Here is a 27,991-nt window from a genome sequence, read left to right as displayed (position 1 = left end):
CGATCTAGCAAATTTTACTATGCTACATCCTTGAGGGGATGACCTTATTGGTGAAAATGACCTTATTTTTGACACCCATCTTAAATATACAATCGGACCTCCGAATATCGAAGTAGCAAATTGCCGGGGAAAAATTCGATAAATAGAAATTTCGATATATAGAAACAATCTTATTTTATCATAAAAATCTCCTAAAACATTAAAACTAAAACTTTCGTGAATGAAATCCAATTTCTAATTTATACGAGCATCGAAATAAATGAAAGTTAATCATTAAAAAAATAATAGAAATGACATTTTTGAGTCTTTATACATCTTCATTCTTCGGCAATTCAACTTGATCCGCAACATGAGGGGATTTTCGTTTTGACAATGTAATCGAGAGAAAAGTAAAAAAATCAATCTACTTAACTTGAATGATTTTTACTGCATCTATAAAGACTGGAAATGATAATCAACAGACAATAGGGATAACTTGAAACTGATTTTACATACAACTAAGATTTGAAATAAACTTGAGGGAATTTAGGAACTCCAGAACGAAACAACGACCTTTCTACACACCCCTCAACCCCAGATTCCTTATGAGTTTCGTAGCAAACTTTTAGGGAACATAATTTTCTCCTCTAACCTTCATTTTTCATGAGACAAAGTCTAAAGTGGAAAAAAAAATCTACGAATGTCTCGAAAAAAAATTCGATATATAGAGATTTTTTCGATATATAGAAACACTTTTTCTATGTAATGAACATAGAAATTGGCTGGGATTTCGATATATGGAAAATTTCGATATGTGGAAGTTCGATATATGGAGGTTCGACTGTATATTGATACAATGGACACTTCGCGCGATCCCTCGCCTCTTCCTATGGCACGGCACCCCAGGGAGCATCAGCACCTAGAGCAAGGGCGCCCATATGCAAAATTTTAAGGGGGGGGGGCAGATATTTTCCCCATAGAAATCAATTTCAGTACAGATTAGAGCTATTAAAATTTGACATTTTTAATAACTTATTCATTAATTAATAGAGAAGAAATGTTTTTAAATTTTTTGCAAAGAATGAAGTATTAAAAGCAATTAAGTTCTAATTTCTAAGGGAGAAGGGGGGGGGGGCTTGAGCCTCCAAATGCCCCCCCCTCCTCATATGGGCGCCTTTGTGACCCAGAGTGAGACATGCGCTCTGCAATGCTGCCGTTCGATGCTGTAAAGACAGTTTTACATAGGTTGTCGGAAGAAATCGCATCTAAACAAGCAAGATAAAACAACTCAGAAACTATCGTCAAGCTCACACTGGATTTGACACCTCATTTTGGCGGCAAATCAGTGATGGACCAAGTTATAACCTGAAGGTACCATTGGGGTCGTTTGCGAAATTTTAAAATACTTTTTTTCTGAAAGGGCATGCTTAAAAACATGGCATTTGACCATTTTTTAAAATAATTTGACAAGGTTTAATATTTTTTAACAGTTATTGTAATCGCTGCGCAGATTCAGTTTCATTTATTACACTTCTGCGCATGGCATCACAAGTGATGAAATGCCATTCACTGATGCCAATAGCGCAGAGCGTAATATTTAATTCGCATCTTTATTCACATGTACTGGCAACGATAGGGTTGACAGCAAGCGTAGAGCACAATATTAATTTCGCTTCTGAATTATCATAACCTGGAAACGCGGTAGACAGCAAGGGTAAGCATTCAGCGCGATATATATATATATATATATATATATATATATATATATATATATATATATATATATATTAATTTGAATTTTTGACATCTTGAATTCAAATTATGTTTTTTGCAATCACGAGCGTGTGTGTGTATAAATGCGTGTGTGTGTTTGTGTAGGTGCATGTATGTGCGTGTTGTGTATGCAGTGCTGTGTGTGTATGTATGCGCGCGTGCGTGTGTACGTAGGCATATGTGTTTGTGTCTGTGTGCAGGCATGAGTGTGTGTGTGTGTGTGTGTGTTTGTGTAGGAGTGTGTGTTTGTGGGTGTGCGCAGGCATGAGTATGTGTATGTGTGTGTAGGATATGGACGCAACCTGGAGACGGTTTTCGCAAGAGGAGCAGCATCGTGAGGCCGGTCGACGCGACGGTGGTGCTGGCAGAGGAAGGTGGTGGGAAAATAAAATCATAGGAATTCAAAACAGTCAAATGAGAACAATAAGCAATCGTGATCGCTCAAAAAAAAAAAAAAAAAAAAAAAAATCATTATGAAAAAAGTTTTAAAAACTGCATAAATAAGTGTAAATGAAGATAGTCAAAGCGTTTGCAAAAAATGTAACATTTATTTCACCACAAACTCATACAAAAAGCAAGAAAGACAAACAACGTAAGAGAGCTAAAACCAAACATACATCCATAAAATTCAAGCACCGGATTGTTGCGGTCGTGACTTCTTCCTACTTCTCATTTCGTCTGATTTCCAGAACTTCAATTTGTTGATTCGGGTGGTCGAAGTTAGATAGTTGGAGTTCTACTGTATATGTAACACGAAATATTTTCAAAATTTGACACATAAATTGTTATATTTTGTTGTGTTATCTATAATTGTTTATCTATTATTGCTATTATAAAATGATTACGTTTTTGAATTATTTTTCAAGTATTAATTAAGACCTAGTGGTGTCCATTGCATAAACGAAAAATAACTGCAATGTATTTTTTAAATTAATATTGTGCATGCTTTGATTTTAAACGTTTAATACAATTTGTGAAGTACACGCGGGGCAAAGTGAAAAAGCACATTTCGTTTACTTATTTATTAATTTATTAAATCCGTAACGTATTCTTTTTTGAATTCACTTATTTATTCATTCATGCGAATTTTTTCTTATTCATTCACTAAATTGTTAACTCATTTATTTTATTTTCTCCCACATTAATTTGTTCGTTAATTGTTTTATTATTTACTCATTTATTCGTTTATTTATTTGCCGAAAAATATTTTTAAAAATCAAACAGAAAAAAAAAAATATTTAGTTAGAAAATTATTTTATTTTTCGTTTAGCCTCATACATGCGGCTAAGTGGAAATATTCCACTTTTTTTAAAAATTAAAGTTACAAATTTACTTTAAGAAAGGAAAAAATAATAATGTTTCAATGCAAGTTTTATTATAAAGATTTTTTCCGTTTCTATGTGCTGTAATGTTCAAAATAAATTTTCAATGTGTTCATTTTGTGAAAGGTAACTTTTTTAACTTTCCCCCCATTCCCCCCCGGTACATCTGGAAACCTTTTTCTACCCGGTCTGGACACACGAATCTGGACACGTGGCTCGAAACCCGCGACGATAAATGCTGACTGCGCATGCGGAGATCTACCTTCGTCAGCTGGCGCACGTGGGAGGGTTAAAGTCCCCGAAGACGTTGCTCTCGAAGATGGAGGCCATGACGAGGAAAGCGGCGTAGAGGACGAAGGCGACGACGCCGTATCGCCAGTTGAGTCGCCACTTGCAGGTCGCCAGGGTGAGGTAGAAGAGGATGACCACGGTCAGCAGGATGAGGGTTGTGTAGGTGAGGGCCGAGCTGTTGATGACCAGGGACCGGGTCTCCCCGTTCAGGAGCGTCTTGACCAGCCAGGGCACTCCAAGGCAGAAGAGGATGTCGAAGATGTTGCTGCCGATGAGGTTGCAGAGGGCCATGTTGCCCAGACCTGCAGGGAGCAAAGCGTTATTTTTAAACTAGAAAGTCAAGGTACAGGTATAGTGCCTAGAAAGAGTAGTGTGCCGACCGGCGCTTTTTTCCCCACGATTCTTGAAGACAAATTGTATGAAAACCGCTAGATGGCAGTGCGGTCGAGATGTATGTTCAATTTCGCCGTGCTTACATTAATAGACGCGGGATTTTGTTACAATTTAGTTCCGCGTTTCTCTTTTTTACCTTGATTTCGTGAATATTTCATGAAACATCTTTTAAGGCTTTTAATGGAGGCATCAAAGTTGAACATTGGAAGAAATAAAGCTTCATCTTGTTTAGTACCAGGGTGCAAAAGTGAGTACAAAACATGCAAGGAAAAAGTTACACTTTTTAAAGCTCCAGCAGATGAAGAAAATCTAAAGTGGAACTCGTTAATTCCCAGGTTAGATAAAGTTTTTGATAAATATTTGATATATGGTGAGGAAGTTTTGATTCCTCGGGGAAAAACTTTTTTTAAAGATGAGGCAATTCCGAGAATTTTCCCCAAGTCTGCTAATATACTTTACTAAAAAATTACCAAAGAAAAGGTCCATCAGGAATTATGCAGTTAAGAAAAATGTTCCCTGTTTGAAAAAAATAAAACGTGATCTTTCCGCAGATGAAACTGAAATAACCACGTATAATTCTATTATAAATGAAATTGTTCATATTAATTTGCCTAACGAATATTGGGTTTGTAGGAAATTTAAAAAATCTCCTAATATTGTAGTTTTTGTATATAATGAAAATTATGTGGAAAAATTTTTTACACAATTGACTGAAATTTTTTGCCCTCCCCCCCATGTAAGGGTACGTAAGATTTTTCACCCCCCCCCTATTCTTACGTAAGATTCCATTTCGTTTTTCAAAATGAGAAAATAGCAAATCTTGGAATCGTTACATCACTGGAATCGTTATTAAATTCACATTATTATATTTAACTTTTTGCGTAAAGAAATAGTTACTGAAAAGTTAGAATCTAAACTGAATGCTTTTTCGACATTTTTTTTTTGATGTAATATTAATTAAAAATAAAACTTGCCATACATAATGTGACTCTTTTATTATATTTTACACTAGTGGCACCCGCACGGCTTCGCCCGTAATAGAAAAATTAAAGGTCTTTTGGTTCGCTTGTATATTTACAAATAATGTATGGTGAATTTTCTCGCCAATTGGCTTGTACCGACGTTACAGTTCCACGTTATGATAATTTCATATCTCGCCAATTGACTTGTGCCCATGTTACGGTTCCACGTTATGATAATTTCGTAATTTATGATAGTTTTTTTCTTAAAATTGAAATAAAAACAGAACCACATCGAATTTTCGAAAAATCGCTTCGAGGTGCACACCCCCATGCTATATACTAACTTTGTGCCAAATTTCATGAAAATCGGCCGAACGGTTTAGGCGCTATGCGCGTCACAGACATCCTACAGACATCCTCCAGACATCCTCCGGACAGAGAGACTTTCTGCTTTATTATTAGTAAAGACTATTCATTCTTTGTAAAACAAATTAAAAAAACGTCTTATCCTAACACGTTTCTTACCTTCCATACGCAAATGGAACATAATCTCTGCCAAATCACTTGTTGACCTCGCAATTTCTAATGTGAAATACCGACTTGGTAAATATTACGTAAGAATGAGTTTGACCCCCCCCCCCCCCCAAAGGTACGTAGAGGCTTTTCCAAGCCCCCTCTTTCTTGGGACCCTTACATATTTAATGAATGGCCCCTTATAGTCTACTATTTTCATTGAAGATAAATTAGCATAAGGTCATTTTATATTCTTCAAAAAATAAATGAACACCCATGTAACAAATAGCACTTATTACAGAATTTGTCTTTTGCGCAGAAATAAGTTCAATCCAAAAAACGGGGATTTTAAACTGCGAAATGAGCATGCAATCGCTGATTTAAAACGAGTCTGATTGCGGAGCATAACGTACACTTCGAGCGCAGCGCCATCTGGTTTTTCCTCAGATCTGACCTCACTTTTTCCCCGTCGATCGGCACACTACTCTTTCTAGGCACTATAGTACAGGGTCCATTATGAAAGTAATGAGCATAATGTTATTGCGACGCGACGATAGATGGCAGCACGGTAAAACCGGCTGGGAAATGTGGTGGGGGATATGACCTTTCAATGCATCCGGTCGTCAGTTGAGTTCGAGCAGTGTGAGCGGAGATACGTGCCTCCGCTTGAAGTGTGTTTTCAACGCTTGTAACATATCGCGATGAAACGTTCGCTTGAACAACGATCGCCATAAAGTTTGGCGTGAGGCTTCGAAAAACATGCAACCGAAACATTCCAGATGCTGCAAGAAGCCTTCAAGGACGATTGCATTTCAAGCCACACAGCCTTCATCATTACCAACTTCCAGGCCCGGAGCAACACCCCGGTGATCCCTCACCCCCTTACAGTCCCGACTTAGCTCCATGTGACTTCTTTTTGTTTCTGAGACTCAAGAAAGAGATGAAAGGAAAACATTGGGAAACCGTGGAAAACATCCAACACCATGTTACAACGTTCCTGAGAGGCATTCCCGTCAAGGAGTTTCAAGGTGCCTTTCAAGCGTGGCAAACACGTCTTCGCAGGAGGAATGTATTTTGAAGAATATTGAACATTCGTAGAAATTACGATCAATAAATATATTTTGCCAGTAAATGCTCATTACTTTCATAATGGACCCTGTATAACGGGTAAAAATTGCTTCTACATTTGAACGAAGCCATTGCCTGTTTGCTGATATTTTGATACTTGAAATGGTAACCAGAGCCCGATCATTCTGATATTGGACATGGGGCACATTTCTATGTCAGGGCCCCCTAGAGCCCGACTAAGATTTTCAAAGACGCTTTGCATGAAATTTATTTTGTGCCCCCTCCCCCTATTCCCGCTTATTCAGAAGCTATAAAATATTTCGATACATTGCCTATTACTGTTTGAAAACGGATTGCATGTAATTTGGCAATCTGCCAAGTAAAGACGATTCCATCTGAATGAATCTCACAGGGGAGAAGCGAAAATAACGATAGGATTTTGATGCACGCATTTTATAATGTCACTAGTGCCTTATTCATTTATTGCATTCTAAAAAAAAACGGGGGGGGGGAAGAAAATAAAATATTTTCATTTCGTTCGGGAATCTAAAAGCAAAATGGTAAGCTCAAAACTTTATTGTGAATAAATAAATGAATTAATTTTTGCAGTGAGAATAAGATTGAATATACTTTAGATTTAAAATATATTGCTGTGAGCTAATTTTCATTTTTACAAAATTAAGGCTAAACAATAGAGAGGCAAAAGTGCACATGTGAAATAAACCAACTAACATCCCTATAAACTAATAGATACGTCCATTTCCGCCTCTAAACCGGACATTAGCCTTTCCATGTAATCGATGGTCAGACAGTAACACAACCATGCTAAATTTGGCGGTACCTCATATCACAACATTTAAAAATTAAAAGAGATATAGTATACAATAATTATATAAGATGTGGTAAAACTTTGCCTGTTGCAGTTTACCGTAAATATGAAAGTTATTAATGATATAACTTTTAATAGTAAATACAGACTAAACTTGGAGTGGTTTTGAGATTTGCAAAGAGATCAAATTTTTAAGGGGAATTTTTATCAATAAATAAGAGATTTTCGTCTTGGCATTTGCAAAAATATCAATGATATCATTGTACTCTAGCTTCTAAGAGAAATCATTATTTTATTTTTAATTAGCATGATAAATTAAAAGGATTTTGGCCCCCCCCCCTGAAATCTAAGAGGAGGGGCTTGTGCCCCTGCGGTAATCAGGCTCTGATGGTAACCCTAACACCAGTGAATTAACCCTAAACTCCGCATAGAATAAAAAAAATTACATAGAGAGGTTCCGTCTATGGTAGAAAGGAGATGAAATTGAAGTAGGAATTATGGGATACAGCGGTGCAATGATGAGCGGGGTTATGATAGCATGATCGCTTCGCGAGAGTAGTTTTCACCAATCTCGCAAAGAGACCGAATAAAGTAGCTGGCGGATTGGTTTGCATTTTAATTCATGTTTAAATGCAATTTCGCAAACGTACTTTATATACTTGTATCAATATCTAAGTTTAAATTAACAACCAATTGAGATTCAGTATTGGGATGTTTTGAATCAAAATGCATCTGAAGATATTTAGCAGGAAGCTAAGGATCTTGGGATACAGCGGTTCAACTTCCGGCTTCAATTTCTTTGTATAGCGGGACCTCTCTATTTTATTTCTTTACTCTATGAAACTCCAGTAGATAACGTTAATTGTTTTCATTTCTTCATTTCCTTGAAATGAGTCTTACCAGTAAATCATTTTGTTAGATTGATCCTGTTGAACCAAACAATATCCCGCTGCTGTGCGGCCTACCAAGATCCTCAGATCTAACCCTTTCTGCTTTTTTCCTATGGGATTTTGTTAGATACATAGTGTGTGCGTCTCCATTTCTCTAGTACTTACTCCTGAAAATCCAGGAGAAATTTAGCTTTTCCCCGGGTAATTTAGGCACAAACAATGAAGCAACCAATAACTGAAGTGCTTAGCTTAGATCATTATCAGCGTGTTCTATATCCGGAGTTTGGCAGGATCAAGAACACCGTATAGATATTTCTCACATAACCAGATAGCCACAAATAGAACAGCTATAGAAACTTGACTAACTACAGTCTTACTATAAGTTTGATTTATTAAAATGAAATAATTACGGCGGTTACCGAAGTGCCTTCTTTTTTGTCTCATCTTTACTAATAATAAAGCTGAAAGTCTCTCTGTCCGGAGGATGTCTGGATGTCTGTAGGATGTCTGTGACGCGCATAGCGTCTAGACCGTTCGGCCGATTTTCATGAAATTTGGCACAAAGTTAGTTTGTAGCATGCGGGTGTGCACCTCGAAGCGATTTCTCGAAAATTCGATGTGGTTCTTTTTCTATTCCAATTTTAAGAAAAAAAAAACTATCATAAATTACGAAATTATCATAACGTGGAACCGTAACATGGGCACAAGCCAATGGGCGAGATACGAAATTATCATAACGTGGAACTGTAACGTCGGTACAAGCCAATTGGCGAGACAATTCACCATACATTATTTGTAAATATACAGGCGAACCAAAAGACCTTTAATTTTTCTATTACGGGCGAAGCCGTGCGGGTGCCACTAGTTCAATATAAAACATCCCGTAGTAAACTGTACCCGTTGGGATTCTGTTTTGTTTAGAAAGAAGGACTGGGCCGTGGTAGCCCGATCGGTAGAGTGTCGGATTCGGGGCCGGAGGGTCCTGAGTTTGAACCTCGATGGTCGAAGACCCACTGTCGTCATTAAAGGGGACTGGGCGACGTTAAATAGGCTCGTGCTCTCAATGTCCTCCAAGTGAAACGATACCTCTGGGGGTGCTAGCCCCAGGTAGCTATGAGCGCCTGGTATAGTTCTAAATTCTCATCAACTATTCGATCCGGTGATGGTGCTGCCATCTATCGGTATATAAAATAATGGAGGCAAGGCACTTGGTATGCAGTCCTCGACATAAATACAGTTGAGTCAGTTGTGACTCTGAATAGGAATAGGAATACAAAGAAGGACATTTGCTGTAGGAGTTAATTATATTGCTGTCAAATCAAATTCTTAATCGGTATGAAAAACAGTAAAATAATTTTTTACTATCTGTTACATAACGACCAAAAAATTTAAATCAACAATAGTGCAAAACTAGAACTATCCACTAAATGATATCAACAACACGTAAAGTACGGTTAGGTAACTTCTATGAATGTGCTTACCGCTTCGAACGACAAGAACACTGGACACCAGTTCTGGAACACTCGTGCCGGCCGCTAGAATGGTGAGGCCGGAAACGGTATCCGGTATTCCGAAGGTGTAACCTGTTGAGGAGAAATAAAATCTGTTATTCTTGGTAGGACATTTACGCTTAGACATTTCAATCCACTGGAATGCGTGGCGGTTGAGCCAGTTGGGTTAGTGAAAACGAATTGAGCAGTATTCAGTAAGTTACCTCCCTGTAGCCAGGGCTGAGGCAGAAATAAGTGAAATACACCGCCAGCTCAGTCATTTCCAGCCGAGGACTGCAGTTTCGTGCTTGAGAAAACGTGCTTTCTAAGCACGAAACTGCAGTCCTCGGCTGGAAATGACTGAGCTGGCGGTGTGTTTTACGAATTGAGCAGTAATTTATCAAAAGGGAATATTTCTACCAGGGGGGGCCTTCTACTCCCTGATTTCCACTTAGAAGAAAAAATAATTTTATGACACTTTCTAAATCTTTCAGGTATCCTTTATCAAATCACTTACTCTCAAGAAGCCCAAACGTGGAAAATCCTATTTTATTTAAGGGTAAATTGTGGCTTTTTGATCAAAGGGTAACTAATCCGTCTTCTGCACGTTTTATTTTGAACAAAAGGGGACAGATCCTGAAAGAATCTTTAGTGCGAAGACTTTTAGATCCAAAGGAACACATGTTCGAAATCCTCAAATTTTAATCCACTAGTTTTAGCTTCAATTACTTCGATAAGAGAATATGAGAAGGTGAAATATTAGGGTTTTGGTGAAGTTGGAATTTTCAACATTCAGGTTTTCGTTCAAAAGAGCACAAATCCAAAATTAAGAGGGCGATATCTCCTTGTTTTTTTTTTTTTTTTACGCAAACATTTCTTACTTTGGGGCCGTGGTAGCCCGATCGGTAGAGTGTCGGATTCGGGGCCGGGGGTCCTGGGTTTGAACCTCGATGGTCGAAGACCCACCGTCGTCATTAAAGGGGACTGGGCGACGTTAAATAGGCTCGTGGTCTCAATGTCCTCCAAGTGAAACGATACCTCTAGGGGTGCCAGACCAGGAAGTTATTCGGCTCCTGGCCTGGTTCTAAATTCTCATTAACTGTTCGATCCGGTGATGGTGCTGCCATCTATCGGTATATAAAATAATGGAGGCAAGGTACTTAGTATGCTGTCCTCGACATAAATACAGTTGTAGTCAGTTGTGACTCGGAATAGGAATAGGAATTCTTACTTTGGGCCATGATTGGCTGTGCTTTCGTGCTCAATTCTGTACCCAGAGAAGTTGATAAAACTATTTTGCTCTTACCCTAATTCGTTTTTCTCACCTCCTGATCATTTTTAGCAAATGGATATGTTCTCTTTTGATAAATGAGTCCTCAATTGTGTACCACACTCGTGGTGATTTTTAAGGACGATCTCTCATGCTACTGCTCCACTGAACTAAATTTCGTGACCAAATAATCATATGGTCAACATTTTTACACCAGGTTACTCTCAGAGAGATAAAATTCTGAGCACAAAACTCATCTAAGAGGCGGGTGCAATGTTGATGATTAAAGCAATAAAATTTTGTTTCCAATGACTCCAACTGATGCTATTTTAGAGTCGAGGGATCTCAAACAATAGAAAAGCTTAGATCTTTTTTTTAGAGGTTTATTTTACTTTTACTGACTTCCTTTAATTATTTGGCGAATAATTTTTCACTTAAACGGAGCTGAAATTTCATTTATGCCTTCTTTTTGTATAAATAATGTGATTCATCGCCAAATATTTCCCATGCCACTTGGCGACAATAAATAAAATGAAAAAATACGGCCAAGATAAAAGAAAATGCGCTAAGTGTAGTACACGTAACGGGAAAATTTCGCTTCGCCAATAGGGAGTCATCCACAAATGAAGTCATGCCTTGAGGGGAGGGGAGGGATAATTTTTAAAAGGGGGGAGGGAGGGGGTAACAAGAAGTGCGTCATAACACTTTTCAACAATATGTTAATAAAATTAGTGTGACAGGGGGAGGGGAAGGGTTAGGTGACATGTGATACATTATGAAATTAGGAGAAAAGGGTTCATATATGCAGTAAAAAAGTGTGTATCATTCATGCACAGCCCCTAACGTACTGCCATTCCCATTGATCGTTGGCCAATGTAAGAATATCTCCGTCCCCCAAAGAGTAAATAAGCTATCTGAAGGTCAAGCGTCTTGTTATCATGTCATGTTCATGGCCAACAGTTTGCTGAGCGTACACCTACCAATGACGGCCACCATCCAGAAGCACATGTAGGAGAGGACGGCCAACCAGCAAATCGAAGTGAAGAAAGTGACGGGGAACCAGAGCGTCCTCCCCTTGGTGTCGCATCGGGGGACGGTGATGGCGAAAAGGAAGTTGGGGATCCACATCAGAAAGAAGAAGAATTTGAGGCAGGAGCCCCCCTCGGGTAGAGTCCACAGGTGGATCTCCTCGGCGGGTTCTTCCAAATCTTCTGGCACTGTGGAGAAAATGTTAAAGACGCATTAATATATGTTTAAAAAAACATTAATTTTTTAGCAGACAAAATCAAAATGAAAATTAGACAAAGAATATTCAAATTTCATTAATGACCGTATCTAAGTGTTTAAAGCAAAATAACGTTCTGAAAGAATTCAGTAAAAGTACAAAATTGGTCAAACGCGAAGGAAAGGGCGGAAAATTAAATGGAAAATTTTCAAACCTTAAGTTGAAGTTTATTTAGCTAACACATTAGGCAGAACGGTAGCTAAAAATATTTTCATCAATGAGTAATATTAATAGTCTATGAAAAATAAATGGCAGGTGATGATGGTGAAAATTACAATTTGTTCTTGCAAGGGAGCCGCATATTCTGGGTTACAAAAAGGACTACTTCTTCTCATTAACTTAGAAGCTCCGAACAAATTCCATTTTACTTAGAAGATTCCACTCTTTCGATTGGTATCACAAATTTTAAATGTGTGAGTGTATTTTCACCACCAAATTTACAATAGAACTTTCTAACTAATATCTCAGTGTTCAACTTCAAAAGCATGAATCCGCACTTACGCATCTTAACGGCAAAGCCTCAGTGCTAACAAAAGAGGTATAACTCGAGTTCTAATTAACTTAGAAGCTCTGAAAGAAAAGCTTCAATCTTGCGCAGAAGAATACGCTCTTTCCATTGGTATTACAAAGTGTATTTTCAAGGGCAAACTTGTAAAAAAAAAAAAAAAAATCCCCACTCACGCTTCTTCTTGATGGTGTCCGAGCCATAGTCGAGGTCTTTGACGATGATGTACTTCTCGGCGATGACCTGGGGCACCAGGAGAGGGGGCTTCTCGAAGTGGCCGCTCTCCTTGGCGAGGGTGTCGCTCTCCCCGGAGGAGGTCATCTCGGCGGAGGCCATCAGGGAGGAGGCCGCAGACGAGGGGCAGGCGGAGTCCTGGCTGCCGCTGTTGTAGCGGTGGTAGTGGTGGTGGTGGCGGTCGGAGGTCAGGAGACCCGTCGATTCGTCGAGCACGGTGGTGGGGAGGACGGTGAGCTGGATGCGCCGCTTTCGCTGCCACCACTGGTGGACGTTCCTTGCCTGGGGGGAGGATGATAATGGAGTTTATATTGCGTTCAAGGCAAATATACACAAGATATAAAAAAAAATAATGGAATTCAAATTATGTTTTTCGCAATCACAATTATGTGTATGTAGGCGTGTGTGTGTGTTGGGCATGAGTATGTGGGTATGTGTGTGTGTGTGTGCAGGAATGAGTGTTGTGGGTATATGTGTGTGTATGTATGCGTGTGTGTGTAGGTGTATGTATGTATGCAGGAATGAGTGTTGTAAGTATGTGTGTGTGTGTCTGTGTGCAGGCATGATTGTCGTGGGTATAAGTGTGTGTGTATGCCTGTGTGTGTAGGTGTGTGTACGTATGCGTGTGTGTGTAGGTGTGTGTACGTATGCGTGTGTGTGTAGGTGTGTGTACGTATGCGTGTGTGTGTAGGTGTGTGTATGTCTGCGTGTGTGTGTATAGGTGTATGTATGCGTGTGTGTAGGTGTGTGTATGTATGCCTGTGTGTAAGTGTGTGTATGTATGCGTGTGTATGTATGCCTGTGTGTAGGTGTGTGTATGTATGCCTGTGTGTAGGTGTGTGTATGTATGCGTGTGTGTGTGTATGTATGCGTGTGTGTGTAGGTGTGTGTATGTATGCGTGTGTGTGTAGGTGTGCATGCATGAGTGTGTGTGCGTAGGTGTGCATGCATGAGTGTGTGTGCGTAGGTGTGCATGCATGAGTGTGTGTGCGTAGGTGTGCATGCATGAGTGTGTGTGTGTATAGGAGTGTGTTTTTGACATCCCTTCCCCCATGCCCCATGTAAGGGTAAGTAAGAATTCCCCCCCTCCCCATCTTACGTAAGATTCCATTTCGTTTTTCAAAATAATAAAATTACGAATCTTACATCACTGGAATAGTTCTTAAATTCACTATTATTGAATTTTCTTATTGGGTAAAGAAATATTTACTAAAAGAAATCTAGACAATGTTTTTCGACATTTTTTTTTTTTTTTTGCATATAACGCGATACTTATTAAAAATAAGACATACCATGCAGATACACAGTGTGATTTTTTTTATTATATTTTACACTATTTATTCATGAAAAACAAGAAAAAATCAGCTGATCCTAATGCGTTTTTTACCTTCCAGAAGCAAATGAAATACGATCTTTGCCAAGCCACTTGACCGCGCGATTTCTAACTCAAAATATCGACTTGGAAAGTATTACGTAAGAATTGGTCGAAATCCCCCCTCCAAGTAAGGGCATGTAGAGATTTTTTCAACCCCCTCCCCCTCAGGACCCTTACCTAATTAATGAATGGTCCCTAACAGAGTTTATCTAGCGTGTACGGTAAATGTAAGCCACATATAAATAAAGAAGCCCAGTGGCAGCCATGCGCTCCCTCGCCACAGGCCCGCGTTCTATTCCAGGATTGGGCGTGGTTAACTCAGCCGCTCATCCCTTCAGTGGGTCGATAAAATGAGTACCAAGCGTCCTCGGGAACCAAACTCTGGGGGTTCCGCGTTAGGCTGACCCCCCTAACCGGAACATTTGCCTTGCACCCCAGAGCCAATGGTTAGGAAGACTGAGTTAGGCACAGTAGGCATTTGCCCTCACGAGCTGTCGTGCCGCAGGGTTTGTGGTTTATAAATAACGTCATTTGGCGTCGTAAACCACGGGCTTGGCGTGGACAATAACAAATCAGCGCCAAACAGACGGCAATTATTACTTTTTTTTTTGAGCTATCACGATTGCTTATTGTTCTCATATGACTGTTTTTTGGCGTCTTTTGATTTTTCCCACCGCCACCCTCTGCAGCATCACCGTCGACGGGCTCCTCACGATGCTGCTCCTCTAGCGAAAGCCGTCTCCAGGTTGCATCCATGTCCTACACACACGCGCATACATACACAACTACACACACATACACCTACACACATACACAAACACATACATACACAAACACATACACACATACAAACACATACACACAGAAAAACATACACACAACTACCCACACATTCATGCCTGCACACAGACCCTAACACATATGCCTACACACACATACTCCCGCACACACACATTCATACACACAACTACCCACACTTATGCCAGCACACAGACACAAACACACATGCCTACACACACATGCACATAACCCCTACACACAAACACATACCCCCACACACAAACACACACGCCTACATACACACACTCGTGATTGCGAAAAACATAATTTGAATTCAAAATGTCGAAATTAAAATTAATTTTTCTTTTTTAAATTTATCTATTTTTTTAAAATTGCGGATCAAATCCAAAAAGGGGCAACTATCTAGCAACCCATTTGCACACTTTTAGTCTATCTTTCTCCTGAACAGAATATAGTCAAAATATGTATCCAAAACATAATTCGGTGATTTTTCGACGACTAAGAGTTAGAATTCAACCATTATTGTCAAATTTTTCACGATAATGATTGTATTACTCTCAATTCCGATTTGGTTAACCAATGCGACTGGATATTTCTCTACCCATCGTTTACGCATGCGTCTGCTGGGTGGCGTTGGCTACATGCACCTTTGGTCAAGGGTTTTGAACGCGCAATTCAAATGGCCAGTCGGTGGTTTTTCAACATGCAGAAAATCGTCAGTGCCCATGCGAAAAATAACCTTCTTTCGTTTTTAATTTCAATATATTTTTTAATTCCTTTTACAAAAAAGGAAGTATTATATTCGCGAAAAAAAAAAAATTCTCTCATAATTTGGCTTTAATTTCCATTTTGCTCACTCCCGAATTAATGTTGAGTTTTTTTTTCAACCCGACCACACGCGGATAATTGCCTAACGCATAAACACTCGAGATATCCATTTTGACATTCCCTGAGTTAATTGCAACGACTTTTCTCGTGACGTCCGTATGTACGTAAGTATGTATGTGCTTATATGCGTATGTATGTCGCATAACTCAATAACGGTATATCCTAGAAAGTTGAAATTCGATACGTAGACTCCTAGTGGGGTCTAGTTGTGCACCTCCTCTTTTGGTTGCATTTGGGTGCTTCTAAAGGGGTCTTTTGCTCCTTTTTGCGGGAAAATCATTGTTAACTTCGATTCAAACTCAAGTGGTGTTATAATTTGGCGGACACTTGGCGATATATCGCCAGTCTTTTGGTCGCCAAGTTTTGTCGCCAACTTGGCGACAATTTGGCGATTTTTTTTTTTTTTTGGTTTCAATTTGGCCACTGGCTGTGATATTTAGAGAGTAAACTATTAAATCACATTAAAATTGCCAATAATGGGAAAATGACAATATTGGAGTACAAGGAAGTCATATGATGCACACATCAGCTCGTTTTGTTTAATTTTCGCAGTTTAATTTTCTTCATAAATATGGGCTGGCTTTTTTTTTCGTCTTTTGTTAAGGAAGAAAAATAATGCATTTTTGTACATTAAAGGGCATTTACCCCACGAAATGAATGGTCTCTTGGGTAAAGGGTAACAAAGTAGGTGGCACTCCAGTTAGTTACGTAGCTCAGTGTGCGAGCACGGAGGCATTTGGCGAGAAATGTTGGCGACACTCACCGTCTTCGTGGTGACGTCCTCGACATGGCAGTTGAAGTAGAGTAGAGTCAGGTAGCAGACGAACATGGAGATGAGAACCAGAGACTCGATCCTAAGATGAAAGCATTCAAATTAAGCAAAAAATCATTGCTTCTTTCTTTGATTTTACAGTGGTTTAGGGCTCTTTCAAGGGTTAGGAATACCACAATATTTTTTACAAATCTTGCCCGTAAAATGAAAATAGACTAACTTCGAAGAAATCGAAATAATATATATTTTGTATGCAATTGATGTTAGTTGAATTCTATAATATCAGTCATATTTTGGTATTAAACAAATATTTCACTGTCTGCTCCTTTATTATGATCTTTATCTTTACTAATAATAAAGTTGAAAGTCTCTCTGTCCGGAGGATGTCTGTAGGATGTCTGGATATCTGGATCTCTGTGACGCGCATAGTGCCTATAGACCGTTCGGCCGATTTTCATGAAATTTGGCACAAAGTTAGTTTGTAGCATGGGGGTGTGCACCTCGAAGCGATTTTTCGAAAATTCGATGTGGTTCTTTTTTCATTCCAATTTTAAGAAAAAAACTATCATAAATTACGAAATTATCCTAACGTGGAACCGTAACATGGGCACAAGCCGATTGGCGAGAAAATTCACCATACATTATTTGTAAATATACAGGCGAACCAAAAGACCTTTTAATTTTTCTATTACGGGCAAAGCCGTGCGGGTACCACTAGTTTATAATAAAGCTACATGCAGTTACGTCAAAAATATATGTACTACGCATTGAAACATATTCGAATTCGATTTAAAAAAAAAAGAAAGAAAAAAAAAGCTTCAATTTTGACACTTTATTGAAATTCCATCCCGGCACTAAAAATTGTTGATGATAACAACACATAAAATCAATAAAAATGTTTTCTAATTAACGAATAAATCAATAAATTAATGAATAAGTCTCGTTGTTAATGCTGGAATAGATTTTTTTAGTATAACTTCACTTTGGGGACATGGGGGGTGAACTGGAAGTGGAAACGGATCACTTCATTTTGTGGTTCAGATAGAACGTGCAAGCGGTAAAGTTTTTACTGCTCGCACGGTCTCGCTGATCCTACTTATTACGAAATGAAGTGTTCCGTTTCCAGTACACCCGCCGTCCTTCCCCAGTCAAGCTGTACAAGCCCATTCGAATCGGAAAATGTACTTACCACGTGACGATATTGTCGTGAATGATGAAGACCAGGGTACTAATGGTGATTATGTACATGGTGACATCTCGAGTGATAGGGTACCAATCCAAGTGGACAGCCTGAAAAAAAAAACCATTGGGAAAAATAAAATTCCGGACTTATACTTGTAACATACCGACAGCTCGGTTATGTCACATCACTGAAGCTGAGAGTGCCAACAAACTGGTAGCTAAAGTGAATTAAGCAGATCAGCGAGAGTCCACAGCAATGGAGCGTTTCAACTCGTCAATTGAGCTAAGGCAGAACTGCACGCAATACACCGATAGCCCGGTCATCACATCCAGAGACTGCAGTTTCGTCCTTGTTATGGACTCCTCAGTCTGGAATAGTCGACAATCGAGCTAGAAGCGAGCCTTCCAGTTTCATGACGCTCTCAGCTTCAATGAAATGACTTCTGCCTCTAGCTCGATTATTGAATATTCCAGACTAATAAGCTCATAACAAGTACAAAGCTGCAGTCTCTGCATGGCATAACCCGGCAATCGGTATTCTAAGATAAATAAATACATTTGTGCTGAAAAGTAAAGTAAGAAAAGCACAAATTTCCAGTTACAGCAGACACGTGTTTCGGCGTTACAGGGAACGCCTTTTTCAATGCAGAAAGTAATGAGCTTATGGATGAAAAGACATCCGAGAAAAGCCAAGAGCTAGATAAGCAAAGGGCTTAAAAGATAAAAATAGCGGATTAGCCAAACACCAATGAAAAAATTATAAACCAATAAAGAACCAATAGGAATGCAAACCAAGGGCATGAGCTCTCTGTGAGGTACAGTAAAGTCGAAAGAAAGAATTCCATTGGACAAAGATTAAGCCAAAGCTTAAACAAAAAGAAAATGTCAATAACCGTGAACCGGTTAGGGGCCGTCCATTAATCACGTGATGCTAGAAAGAGAGGGAGGGGTCTAGAAAAAATCACGAAACATCACATAGGGGGAGGGAGGGTTGTAGTAATACATCACGTGTATTTATTTTTTCTACAACTATCAACTATCAAAGGGACTTCTGGCCCTCAAACTATGAAGGACTGAGTGCAAGGCACCTTTCCTTCCGAAGACAACATAATAGATGGTGGTGCCGCCAATGGACAGTTCGAGAATTTAGAACCAGGCCAGGAGCCGAATAACTTTCTGGTCTGGCACCCCCAGAGGTATCGTTTCACTTGGAGGACATTGTGACCACGATCATATTTAACGTCGCCCAGTCACCATTAATGACGACGGTGGATCTTCGACCAGCGAGGATCGAACCCGAAACCCTCCGACCCCAAGTCCAATGCCTTATCGATCAGGCCACCACGGCCCTTATTTTTTCTACAAACGTGCAACACTCAACCGACGCCGAGTGGTTCAATGAAACCGATGTGGACCTCCAAGTACTAAGTACTGCGCCTACAACTACAACTGAAGATGCTTATCCGGTTGTTGGCATGGAAGAAAGTCTTTGTAATCTGTGGTCCGAGGATACTCTACTTTAATACTTTTTTCGCATACCTTTCATTATTATAGTCTTTGTTGTTATTATTGTACTCTTTCATCATTAGATGATACTTATACCTGTATTTTATAAATATTTAAAAAGAATAAGATTTTTCATAGGTACTAAAAAAACACGTGATATAGTAGGGGGGGGGGAGATAGTCTTCTACCTCACCGTGTACCACCAAGAGGGAGGGGGTGGGTTAAAAATGTCAAAAAAAAAAAAAAAAAAAGAAAAATTAATTTGAATTTTGACATCTTGAATTCAAATTATGTTTTTCGCAATCACGAGTGTGTGTGGGGGGTATCTGTGTTTGTGGGGTATGTGTGTAGGGGGTATGTGTATGTGTGTGTAGGCATATGTGTTTGTGTCTGTGTGCTGGCATAAATGTGTGGGTAGTTGTGTATATGAATGTGTGCGTGTGTGTGTGTGGGTATGCATATGTGTTTGTGTCTGTGTGCAGGCATGAATGTGTGGGTAGTTGTGTGTATGTGTGTGCGTGTGTAGTTATGTATGTATGTGCGTGTGTGTAGGACATGGATGCAACCTGGAGACGGCTTTCGCTATAGGAGCAGCATCGTGAGGAGCCGGTCGACGGTGATGCTGCAGAGGGTGCTGGCGGGAAAATAAAATGATAGGACATCAAAACAGTCAAATAAAAGCAATAAGCAATCCTGATTGCTCAAAAAAAAAAAAAAAAAAAAAAAAAATCACATGATTAATGGACGACCCCTTAACGGTTATTGACATTTGCTCATTACTTTCTGCATTGAAAAAGGCGTTCCCTGTAACGCCGAAACACGTGTCTGCAGTAATCTGCAATTTGTTGTTTTTTGACGTTGTCGTTTCTTACTTTACTAATCGGTATTCTGCCTGCAGTTGTACTATACTTAGCTATTCATTTTCTGTCGAGAAAATACTCGATAGTTTTGACCTATTTTTACAAAAAAAAAAAAAAAAAAATCGCGTGATTAACTAAATACTGTTTGACCACGGATTGTATGTAATTTGGCAATCTGCCAAGTAAAGACGATCCCATCTGAATGAATTTAGCAGGGGAGAAGGGAAAATAACGATGGGATTTTGATGCACGCGTTGTATAATGTCACTAGTGCCTTATTCATTTATTGTATTCTCAAAAATAAAATAAGGGGAAGCAAAAATAGTTACCATGGAAACAACAAAAAGAAAAGAAACTATTTTCATTTCGTTCGTTCAGGAACGTAAAAGCAAAATGGTAAGCTCAGAACTTTGTTGTGAATAAATAAATCAATTAATTTTTGCCGTGATGATATAGATCGAATATAGTTTGGATTTAAAAAATGTTGCTGTGAGCAAATTTTCATTTTTACAAAACTAAGGGTAAATAATAGAGAGGCAAAAGTGCACATCTGAAACAAACCAACACCCCTATAAACTAATAGATAGGTCCATTTCGGCCCATAAACCGGATACAGTGAAACCTGTGAAAGTTAACCACTAGCGGTGCAGTACTTTGGTGGTCAACTTACACAGGTGGTCAACTAACAAAGGGTGGTTGGTAATGCTTTTTTTTTTATTATTATTATTATTTGTCATTTCTTGCACCATATTTTCACTTTTTGACTAATTGACACTTACTCTTTCTGTTTAACTCACTTTTATTGTTTAACATTACTTTGAAACAATAATTAAAAATGTTATTCAAATATTTTTGTTTTATCTCCCTTGTTTTTTTACTATATTAGACACTAGTTTTAGAAATTCCATATCTGTCAGCTAATTTTCTCTGCCTTTCTCCCTTTTCAATTAATTTAAATATTTCATACTTTTTATCAATCTCAAGTTCAACTAACGTTCTTTTTGAAGCCATTTTATGTAAAACTTATAACACAAAAAGCAACAAGCTGGACTCTCCTAGTTCATAAAGGTCGCTGAAAATGAAAATGTGCTATCCAGAAATAAGTAACTGCTGTGCTGCTGTTGTATTTAGTCGGTAAAATACTGGTCTGGCATCAAAGCATTAAAATTATTCTTGGAAAGCTATAAAATAAATAAATAAATAAATGAAATAATTTGCTTAGTTAAATTAAAAAAAATAAACCAAGTGGTCAACTTACAAAGGTTTTTTTAAATACTTCAAACCAAATTCGGTATTCATTAGTGATTAAGATAGACAGGTGGTCAAGATAGAGAGGTGGTCAAGTTACAGAGGTTTTTCTTCATTATATAAGATAGGACTAATTCCGTTCCTGACAAAAGCGGTCAACATAGGCAGGTGGTCAACTTACAAGGGTGGTCAACTTTACAGGTTTTACTGTATTAGCCTTTCCATGTAATCGATGGTCAGACAGCACATATTAGGACAAAAGAGGGTACTTACCGCTGTGCCGACGGCCAATCCGGCCGCTCCCGTCACAGCTAAAATGTTGAAGACTGCAGATCCCACGACGGTGCCCACTCCGATGTCACCTTCCGTTATAAAGGCACCTGTTGGGCAAAGAAAATCAAACCTTTAGGTACTTGACAGTTCCAACCTGTGCTCAGTGTCGGTCCTTGAAAATATTTTGGTGCCTCATTTTTATGCAATTGAAACTATAACTATAAACTCCCTCTTCAAAGGCACGCAACTGCAAAAGTTGATGTTTAATCGGCTGTTCACATATCGGCTGTCCGTCACGTCCGCACCGACTTTTTTACACTCGAAACAGGTTTTCTTTGCTGGCTGCCATGACGGTAAGGGCCTGTTCACACTACGGCCGTCGTTCCGTCCATCCCGAGTTTTTCCACCCGAAACAGGTTTTCTTTGCTGGTTGCCACGACAGCAAGCCATCTTGGACGGGACCGCTTTCGATCATAAGAACCTTGATATCTGACGGCCGACAAAAGTAGGACAGCATTTCATTGGTTCCCGCTTGGTGGGTGATTTCAGCCACGTGATTGATGTGCGACGAACGTATGTGAATGCTACTCTGTTTTCGTCGGCAGTCCGTCACGTCAAAAAACGGGATAGACGGGACGGACGGCCGATAAGTGAACTGCCCTTAAGCCATCTTGGACGGGACGGTTTCGATCAGAAGAGCCTAGATATCTGACGGCCGTCAAAAGTAGGACAGCATTTCAATGGTTTCCGCCGAGCAACGCGCTCTTCTCGCTGGTGGGTGGATTCAGTCACGTGATTAATATACGGCGACCGTATGTGAATGCTACTCAGCTTTCGTCGGCAGTCCGTCACGTCAAAAAACGGAATGGACGGGACGGACGGCCGATAAGTGAACAGCTCTAGTGTATTCGTTGTGTGGTTACTGTGGCAGAGAACCCGAGAACTTGAGTCTCGACCGATAGATTAAAGAGCCCTTCATCTCCACCTCTGCAATTTAGACATAATTCTGGCGGGAAGGGAGGGGGGAGGGAACGCTTCCAAGCATCCGCATGGAGGCATGGTAACTGCAGAGCTCCCATCGGAGGCCACTATGACCCACCCAAAATTTCCTTTTCAGCAAACTTGATCGATGATTCGGCAAATTCTGCGACAATGTTGCAACGTTAATGTTCTTATATTTATTTTTTTTAATTGTTTTTTAATGATATCTAATGCTTCTGCTCATCTTATGTTTGTATGTATTGTTAAAAATTCTGTAAATAGTAATTATTTGCATGATTAATTCGTTGTAATCTAGCTAAATTTGGCATTTATTCCATTATTTTTTATCTAAAATTATCTTAGTAACGTAACCAGTAAATAGTTTCTTGTAATGTGCATACAAACCCTTAACATTCGACTGAAGTATATGGGCCCCGGATAACATTTGAGAATGGAATAAAAAGAAAATATGAGAAGCATTTCGAATTTTGTCGAAAATTCTATAGGATTTAGTGTAACCGTTGCGTTTACGGTGTTCATTGATATTTGCTTAATTTCTATGGTTGATTTAGCAGTTGCAAATACATTTCCTGTACATAGCTGTAAATAAATCTCCTGTGCTTTTCTCAAGAACTGTGTCGTCATTTAAAAAAAGTTTGAAGTTGTATCATGAACTCTCAACAGTATGATGTGTGTGCAAGTTTGTGATTTATAGTTCGGTAAAATTGGAATTTACTTCGCAAATTGAGCTCCCCTAAAAATTGTGCTTCGTGGCGCCCTTGAGTAGCTGCTCGCGACTGAATCCATATGTTATTCGCAACTCCAGTAAACTATAGGGGGCGCTGCAGCCACTGTCTAATGGCGGATGAAAATCGTAAAACAAACGAATGCCGTTACTTATAACTTGCAGTGAATGTCAGTAGTTTTTCATCGTGTTTGTGGGAAGTTTTCTTTTCTATTCTTCTGAAATTACATTACACCACAAACTGTCAGAAGTCTGTCATTTACCCCAAAGAAAACACGTGGAATGTAATATTTTACCTTTTTCTTTAGTATTGTTAACCACCGCAAGGTAGCGTATTCGAGCTCTGGAGTTGCGAATAAGGAATGGAATTGCAATTAATTCCTTTTTAAGCACATGGAGGAAAAGATATCAGCCAAAACTTTAGTCATCGCAGTTTTTTGCAATTTCTTCGTCCTCAAATGTTTATTTTCATCCGATAGACATAATCATGAGTACTATATCAGTTCCAAACTAGAAGCTTTATTTTCTAGGTTTGGCAACATCCGGGTGCAGACTATTCTGTTGTGTTTTTTGGCGATACTTCGGACATTTAATTTTCAAAGTAATATTTTAAAGTACTGTACATTAAAAAAAATATCGTAAATTAAAGGTAAATTCTTAATACTTGTACCTCATGTTGTTTGTCGTTTTACCGTTTTGGACTGACAGCAATCAAAAAATGAACGTCCCATCACTGAACTTTAATCAACTTTGTTTTGACGGTATAAATGAAAAAAGACAAACGTTTCAATGAACAACGTAAAAGGAAGTATTTCTGTCGCTGGAATAAGAACTTGGAGTATGCTGAACTATTTGCATCATTTTGTTCCATTTGCTGTTTTGGAGTTTCCGTAAGAACTTTTTTTCAAATCGTCCGGATGTCGACATAGGTTCAAGGTAAGAGTTAAATGTTTTTTTTTTTTAACTTGTACTTATTATGATTTTTCGTTGCGATTTTTAGTAAGATCTAATTGATATTGAATCTCGTTGAAATCATTGACTAAAGCGTAGCAACGACACTTTTGCGAGATTTGTATATTAACGCCCTTCTTTTAACAAAGTGTAGCAGTTTTACACGATGTTGATTTTGGCAGTTTCCTATTCCAATAACAAGAAACTGCCTCTTTTTCTGCATCAATGACGTGTTTGTTGACTGTATCATAAAGAAAAAAATAATAACGATAAAATTAAATTTGAATTTTGACAACTTGAATTCAAATTATGTTTTTCGCAATCACGAGTGTGTGTTTTTATGTAGGCGTGTGTGTTTATGTGTGTGTGGGGTTATGTGTGTTTGTGTGTAGGGGGTATGTGTATGTGTGTGTAGGCATGTGTGTTTGTGTCTGTACTGGTATGAGTGTGTGGGTAGTTGTGTGTATGAGTGTTTGTGCGTGGTGGGGAATGTGTATGTGTGTGTAGGCATATGTGTTTGTGTATGTGTGTGTAGGCATGTGTGTTTGTGTCTGTGCTGGTATGAGTGTGTGGGTAGTTGTGTGTATGAGTGTTTGTGCGTGGTGGGGAATGTGTATGTGCGTGTAGGCATATGTGTTTGTGTCTGTGTGCAGGCATGAGTGTGTGGGTAGTTGTGTGTAGGCAAGAGTGTGATGAGTGTGTGGGTAGTTGTGTGTGTAGGTGCGTATGTGTAGATGTCTGTATGTATGTGTAGGTGTCTGTACGTATGCGTGTGTGTGTGTAGGTGTATGTATTTGTGTGTGTGCGCGTGTGTGTGTAGTTGTGTATGTATGCGCGTGTGTGTAGCATATAGATGCAACCTGGAGACTGTTTTCGCTATAGGTCGACGGTGATGCTGCAGAGGGTGCTGGCGGGAAAATAAAATGATAGCACATCAAAACAGTCAAGTGTGAACAATAAGCAATCGTGATTGCTCAAAAATATTATGAGACGTGTTTGCAAGATATTGTGATAATGTTTTCATTAAACTTCTGCCCACATTTTTGCGACTTCAAAAAGACTTGGTTGAAACAATTTTCTGTTATTTCTCGCACGATGCTCGCAGCTTCATCTTGAAAACAACAATGATAAAAACGTTGTAATATATTAGTTCGGGAGATTTTAATAGCAGCTCTATCATTATTTTCTGGCAAAACACAGCTCGTTAAGTTTTAATCCCTTTAGTTTTTGTATTGAATTAAAAAAAAAATTGTTCAATGAGATATTTGCATCGTACTGCAATGATGCAGTAACTCAGTGCGGTGGGGGGGGGGGCTTACGGGGGGGGGCGTGGATTGTCACCCTGGGTGTCACCCGTTTGAAAGATGACTCTCTAAGTGTAACTGAAAATTTTTGGAAAAAAAAAGAAAAAAAGCTATAACGCATTTTTAAGACTACAAATTTGAGAAAATTCAGGGGCTAAACCCCCGGACCCCCCCCCTTATTATTATTTTTTTTTTGTACATTAGCTCACTTAAAATTTCGTTATGACACAAATGTAGTTAGCTCTGAAAATTGCACGAATTTCATGCTTACATATTTTTGAGCACTCACGATTGCTTATTGCTTTCATTTGACTGTTTTGATGTCCTATGATTTTATTTTTCCCCCGCCACCCTCCGCAGCATCACCGTCGAGCGGGTCCTCCCGATGCTGCTCCACTAGCGAAAGCCGTCTCCAGGTTGCGTCAATATCCTACACACACGCTCATATATACACAACTACACACACACACATAAGCACATACACACACAAACGCATACACACACACCTACACATGCACACAACTACCCACACATTCATGCCTGCACATAGACACAAACACCTATGCCTACACACATATACACATACCCCGCCTCCACGCACACAAATACTCATACACACAACTACCCACACATTCATGCCTGCACACAGACACAAACACACATGCCTACACACACACAAACACACATGCCTACTCACACACAAACACACATACTCCCCCACACACATAAGCTCATACACACACACCTACACATGCACACAACTACCCACACATTCGTGCCTGCACACAGACACAAACACACATGCCTACACACACAAACACACATACTCCCCCCACACACAAACACACACGCCTACATACACCAACACACACTCGTGATTGCGAAAAACATAATTTGAATTCAGGATGACAAAATTCAAATTAATTTTATTATTATTATTTTTTCTTTTGCTTCTGTAGGGGGGGGGGGCACCACAAATTACCACCCCGGGTGCCACCCATGCTAGGTTCGCGACTGAATGATGACAGAAATATTGCGAGATTTGTGACTTGACATAAATTTCAGATAAAATTCGGCAAGTTCACACCACAATAATTATCGCAATTGGATGCTCTAAGATTACTCTTATTTGCCATGATTTTCAGTAACACATGTATCATGCTAAGATAATGACAAAGCACTTGTATGGTTCATGCAATATCATCTTTTTTAGCGTAATAATCTTACAACTTGTTGATATTATCTGGAAACAGTCCTCATCCGAGCTTAAAGATAACTTTAACGGGGTAAAAATATCGCGCCAGCAGATTGCATTTCCCATGATTAAATTCAAACGAGTGAATTCCAGTTTTGAATGGAGGAATTAAATTTTTATCTTATCCATTTTTTTTCCTTTTTTTTGACCACAATCAAAGACCGCAATCAAAACATTGATTGTAGATTAAGCATTGTTTTGACTTGCATATTCTTTACTTTCTCGGGAGATATTTTTTTTTTTTTTATTGACATGATTGGCACTTTTCCCCCACAAGTTCAATTTTTAATCTCTCTCAGTTAATCAGTTCTGATCCAAGTTGTATTTTATGTCGGTATTTTTATCGGTATGACCTTAGAAACATTTTTAGTAATCACTTACGAGTAGTTATATAACGTAAAATAAAATTATGTAAGAATAAGTCCAAAATTCCAATATTAGGAGACATCAATTTCTCATGCATAATAAACTTTTTTTTAGCAATTTGATTGGTAATTTTTCTCACAAGTTCAGTTTCTTAAGTCTCATAGATAATCAGTTTTAATCCAAGCTATAGTTTCTGCCCGTTTTTTTTTAATCAGTCGCCTTAAAAATATCCTTTAGTAGTTACTAAAGAGTGGTTTTATTATTTGAAATATAATCACGCAAGAATTAGCCAATAGTCTGAAATTAAGACACATCAATTACTTTTGCTTAATAAATTTTTTATTGACATGATTGGCACTTTCCCCTACTATTTCGACTTTTAATGTCTCGTGTTTTATCTAAGCTATATTTTCTGCCCGTATTTTCAACGGTATGACCTTAAAATATCTTTTAGTAGCTATTTAAGAGTAGTTTTAGATCGAATAAAGTAGTTTATGAGGCAAGCCGACTGTGTTAAATTAAAAGCGATCAATTTCTTTTGCATAGTAATTTTTTGTTTGTAACATCCAATCGGAATAAATAGTACAGAAGAAGTGGAAGCACATTCGATATAATAAGGTAGGTAGTAAGAAGACTTGATGCAATGTTACTATCCATACCTATAGAGTCAAAGAAATTTA

The 27,991-nt window shown here is 38.8% G+C and overlaps 1 protein-coding gene across 1 annotated transcript in view; it reads right to left on the bottom strand.

Annotated features, from left to right (window-relative positions):
• Positions 1-2,314: 2,314 nt before the first annotated feature.
• The window catches only part of LOC129232594 (sodium/potassium/calcium exchanger 4-like), a 43,853-nt gene continuing 18,176 nt past the window's right edge, over positions 2,315-27,991 (bottom strand). The window contains exons 4-10 of the mRNA XM_054866727.1: positions 21,710-21,816; positions 17,830-17,930; positions 16,632-16,722; positions 12,747-13,086; positions 11,761-11,997; positions 9,502-9,603; positions 2,315-3,667 (exon numbers count right to left, since the gene is read on the bottom strand). Coding sequence (XP_054722702.1) covers positions 3,342-3,667; positions 9,502-9,603; positions 11,761-11,997; positions 12,747-13,086; positions 16,632-16,722; positions 17,830-17,930; positions 21,710-21,816 — 1,304 coding nt within the window. The 3' untranslated portion in view covers positions 2,315-3,341. The remainder of the gene's footprint in view (positions 3,668-9,501; positions 9,604-11,760; positions 11,998-12,746; positions 13,087-16,631; positions 16,723-17,829; positions 17,931-21,709; positions 21,817-27,991) is intronic.

This window comes from Uloborus diversus, unplaced genomic scaffold (assembly GCF_026930045.1).
Source record: "Uloborus diversus isolate 005 unplaced genomic scaffold, Udiv.v.3.1 scaffold_13, whole genome shotgun sequence".
NCBI classification, from domain to species: domain Eukaryota; kingdom Metazoa; phylum Arthropoda; class Arachnida; order Araneae; family Uloboridae; genus Uloborus; species Uloborus diversus.
The sequence above is the reverse complement of the archived record's forward strand: the minus strand, read 5'-3'. Positions and strand labels throughout refer to the sequence as shown.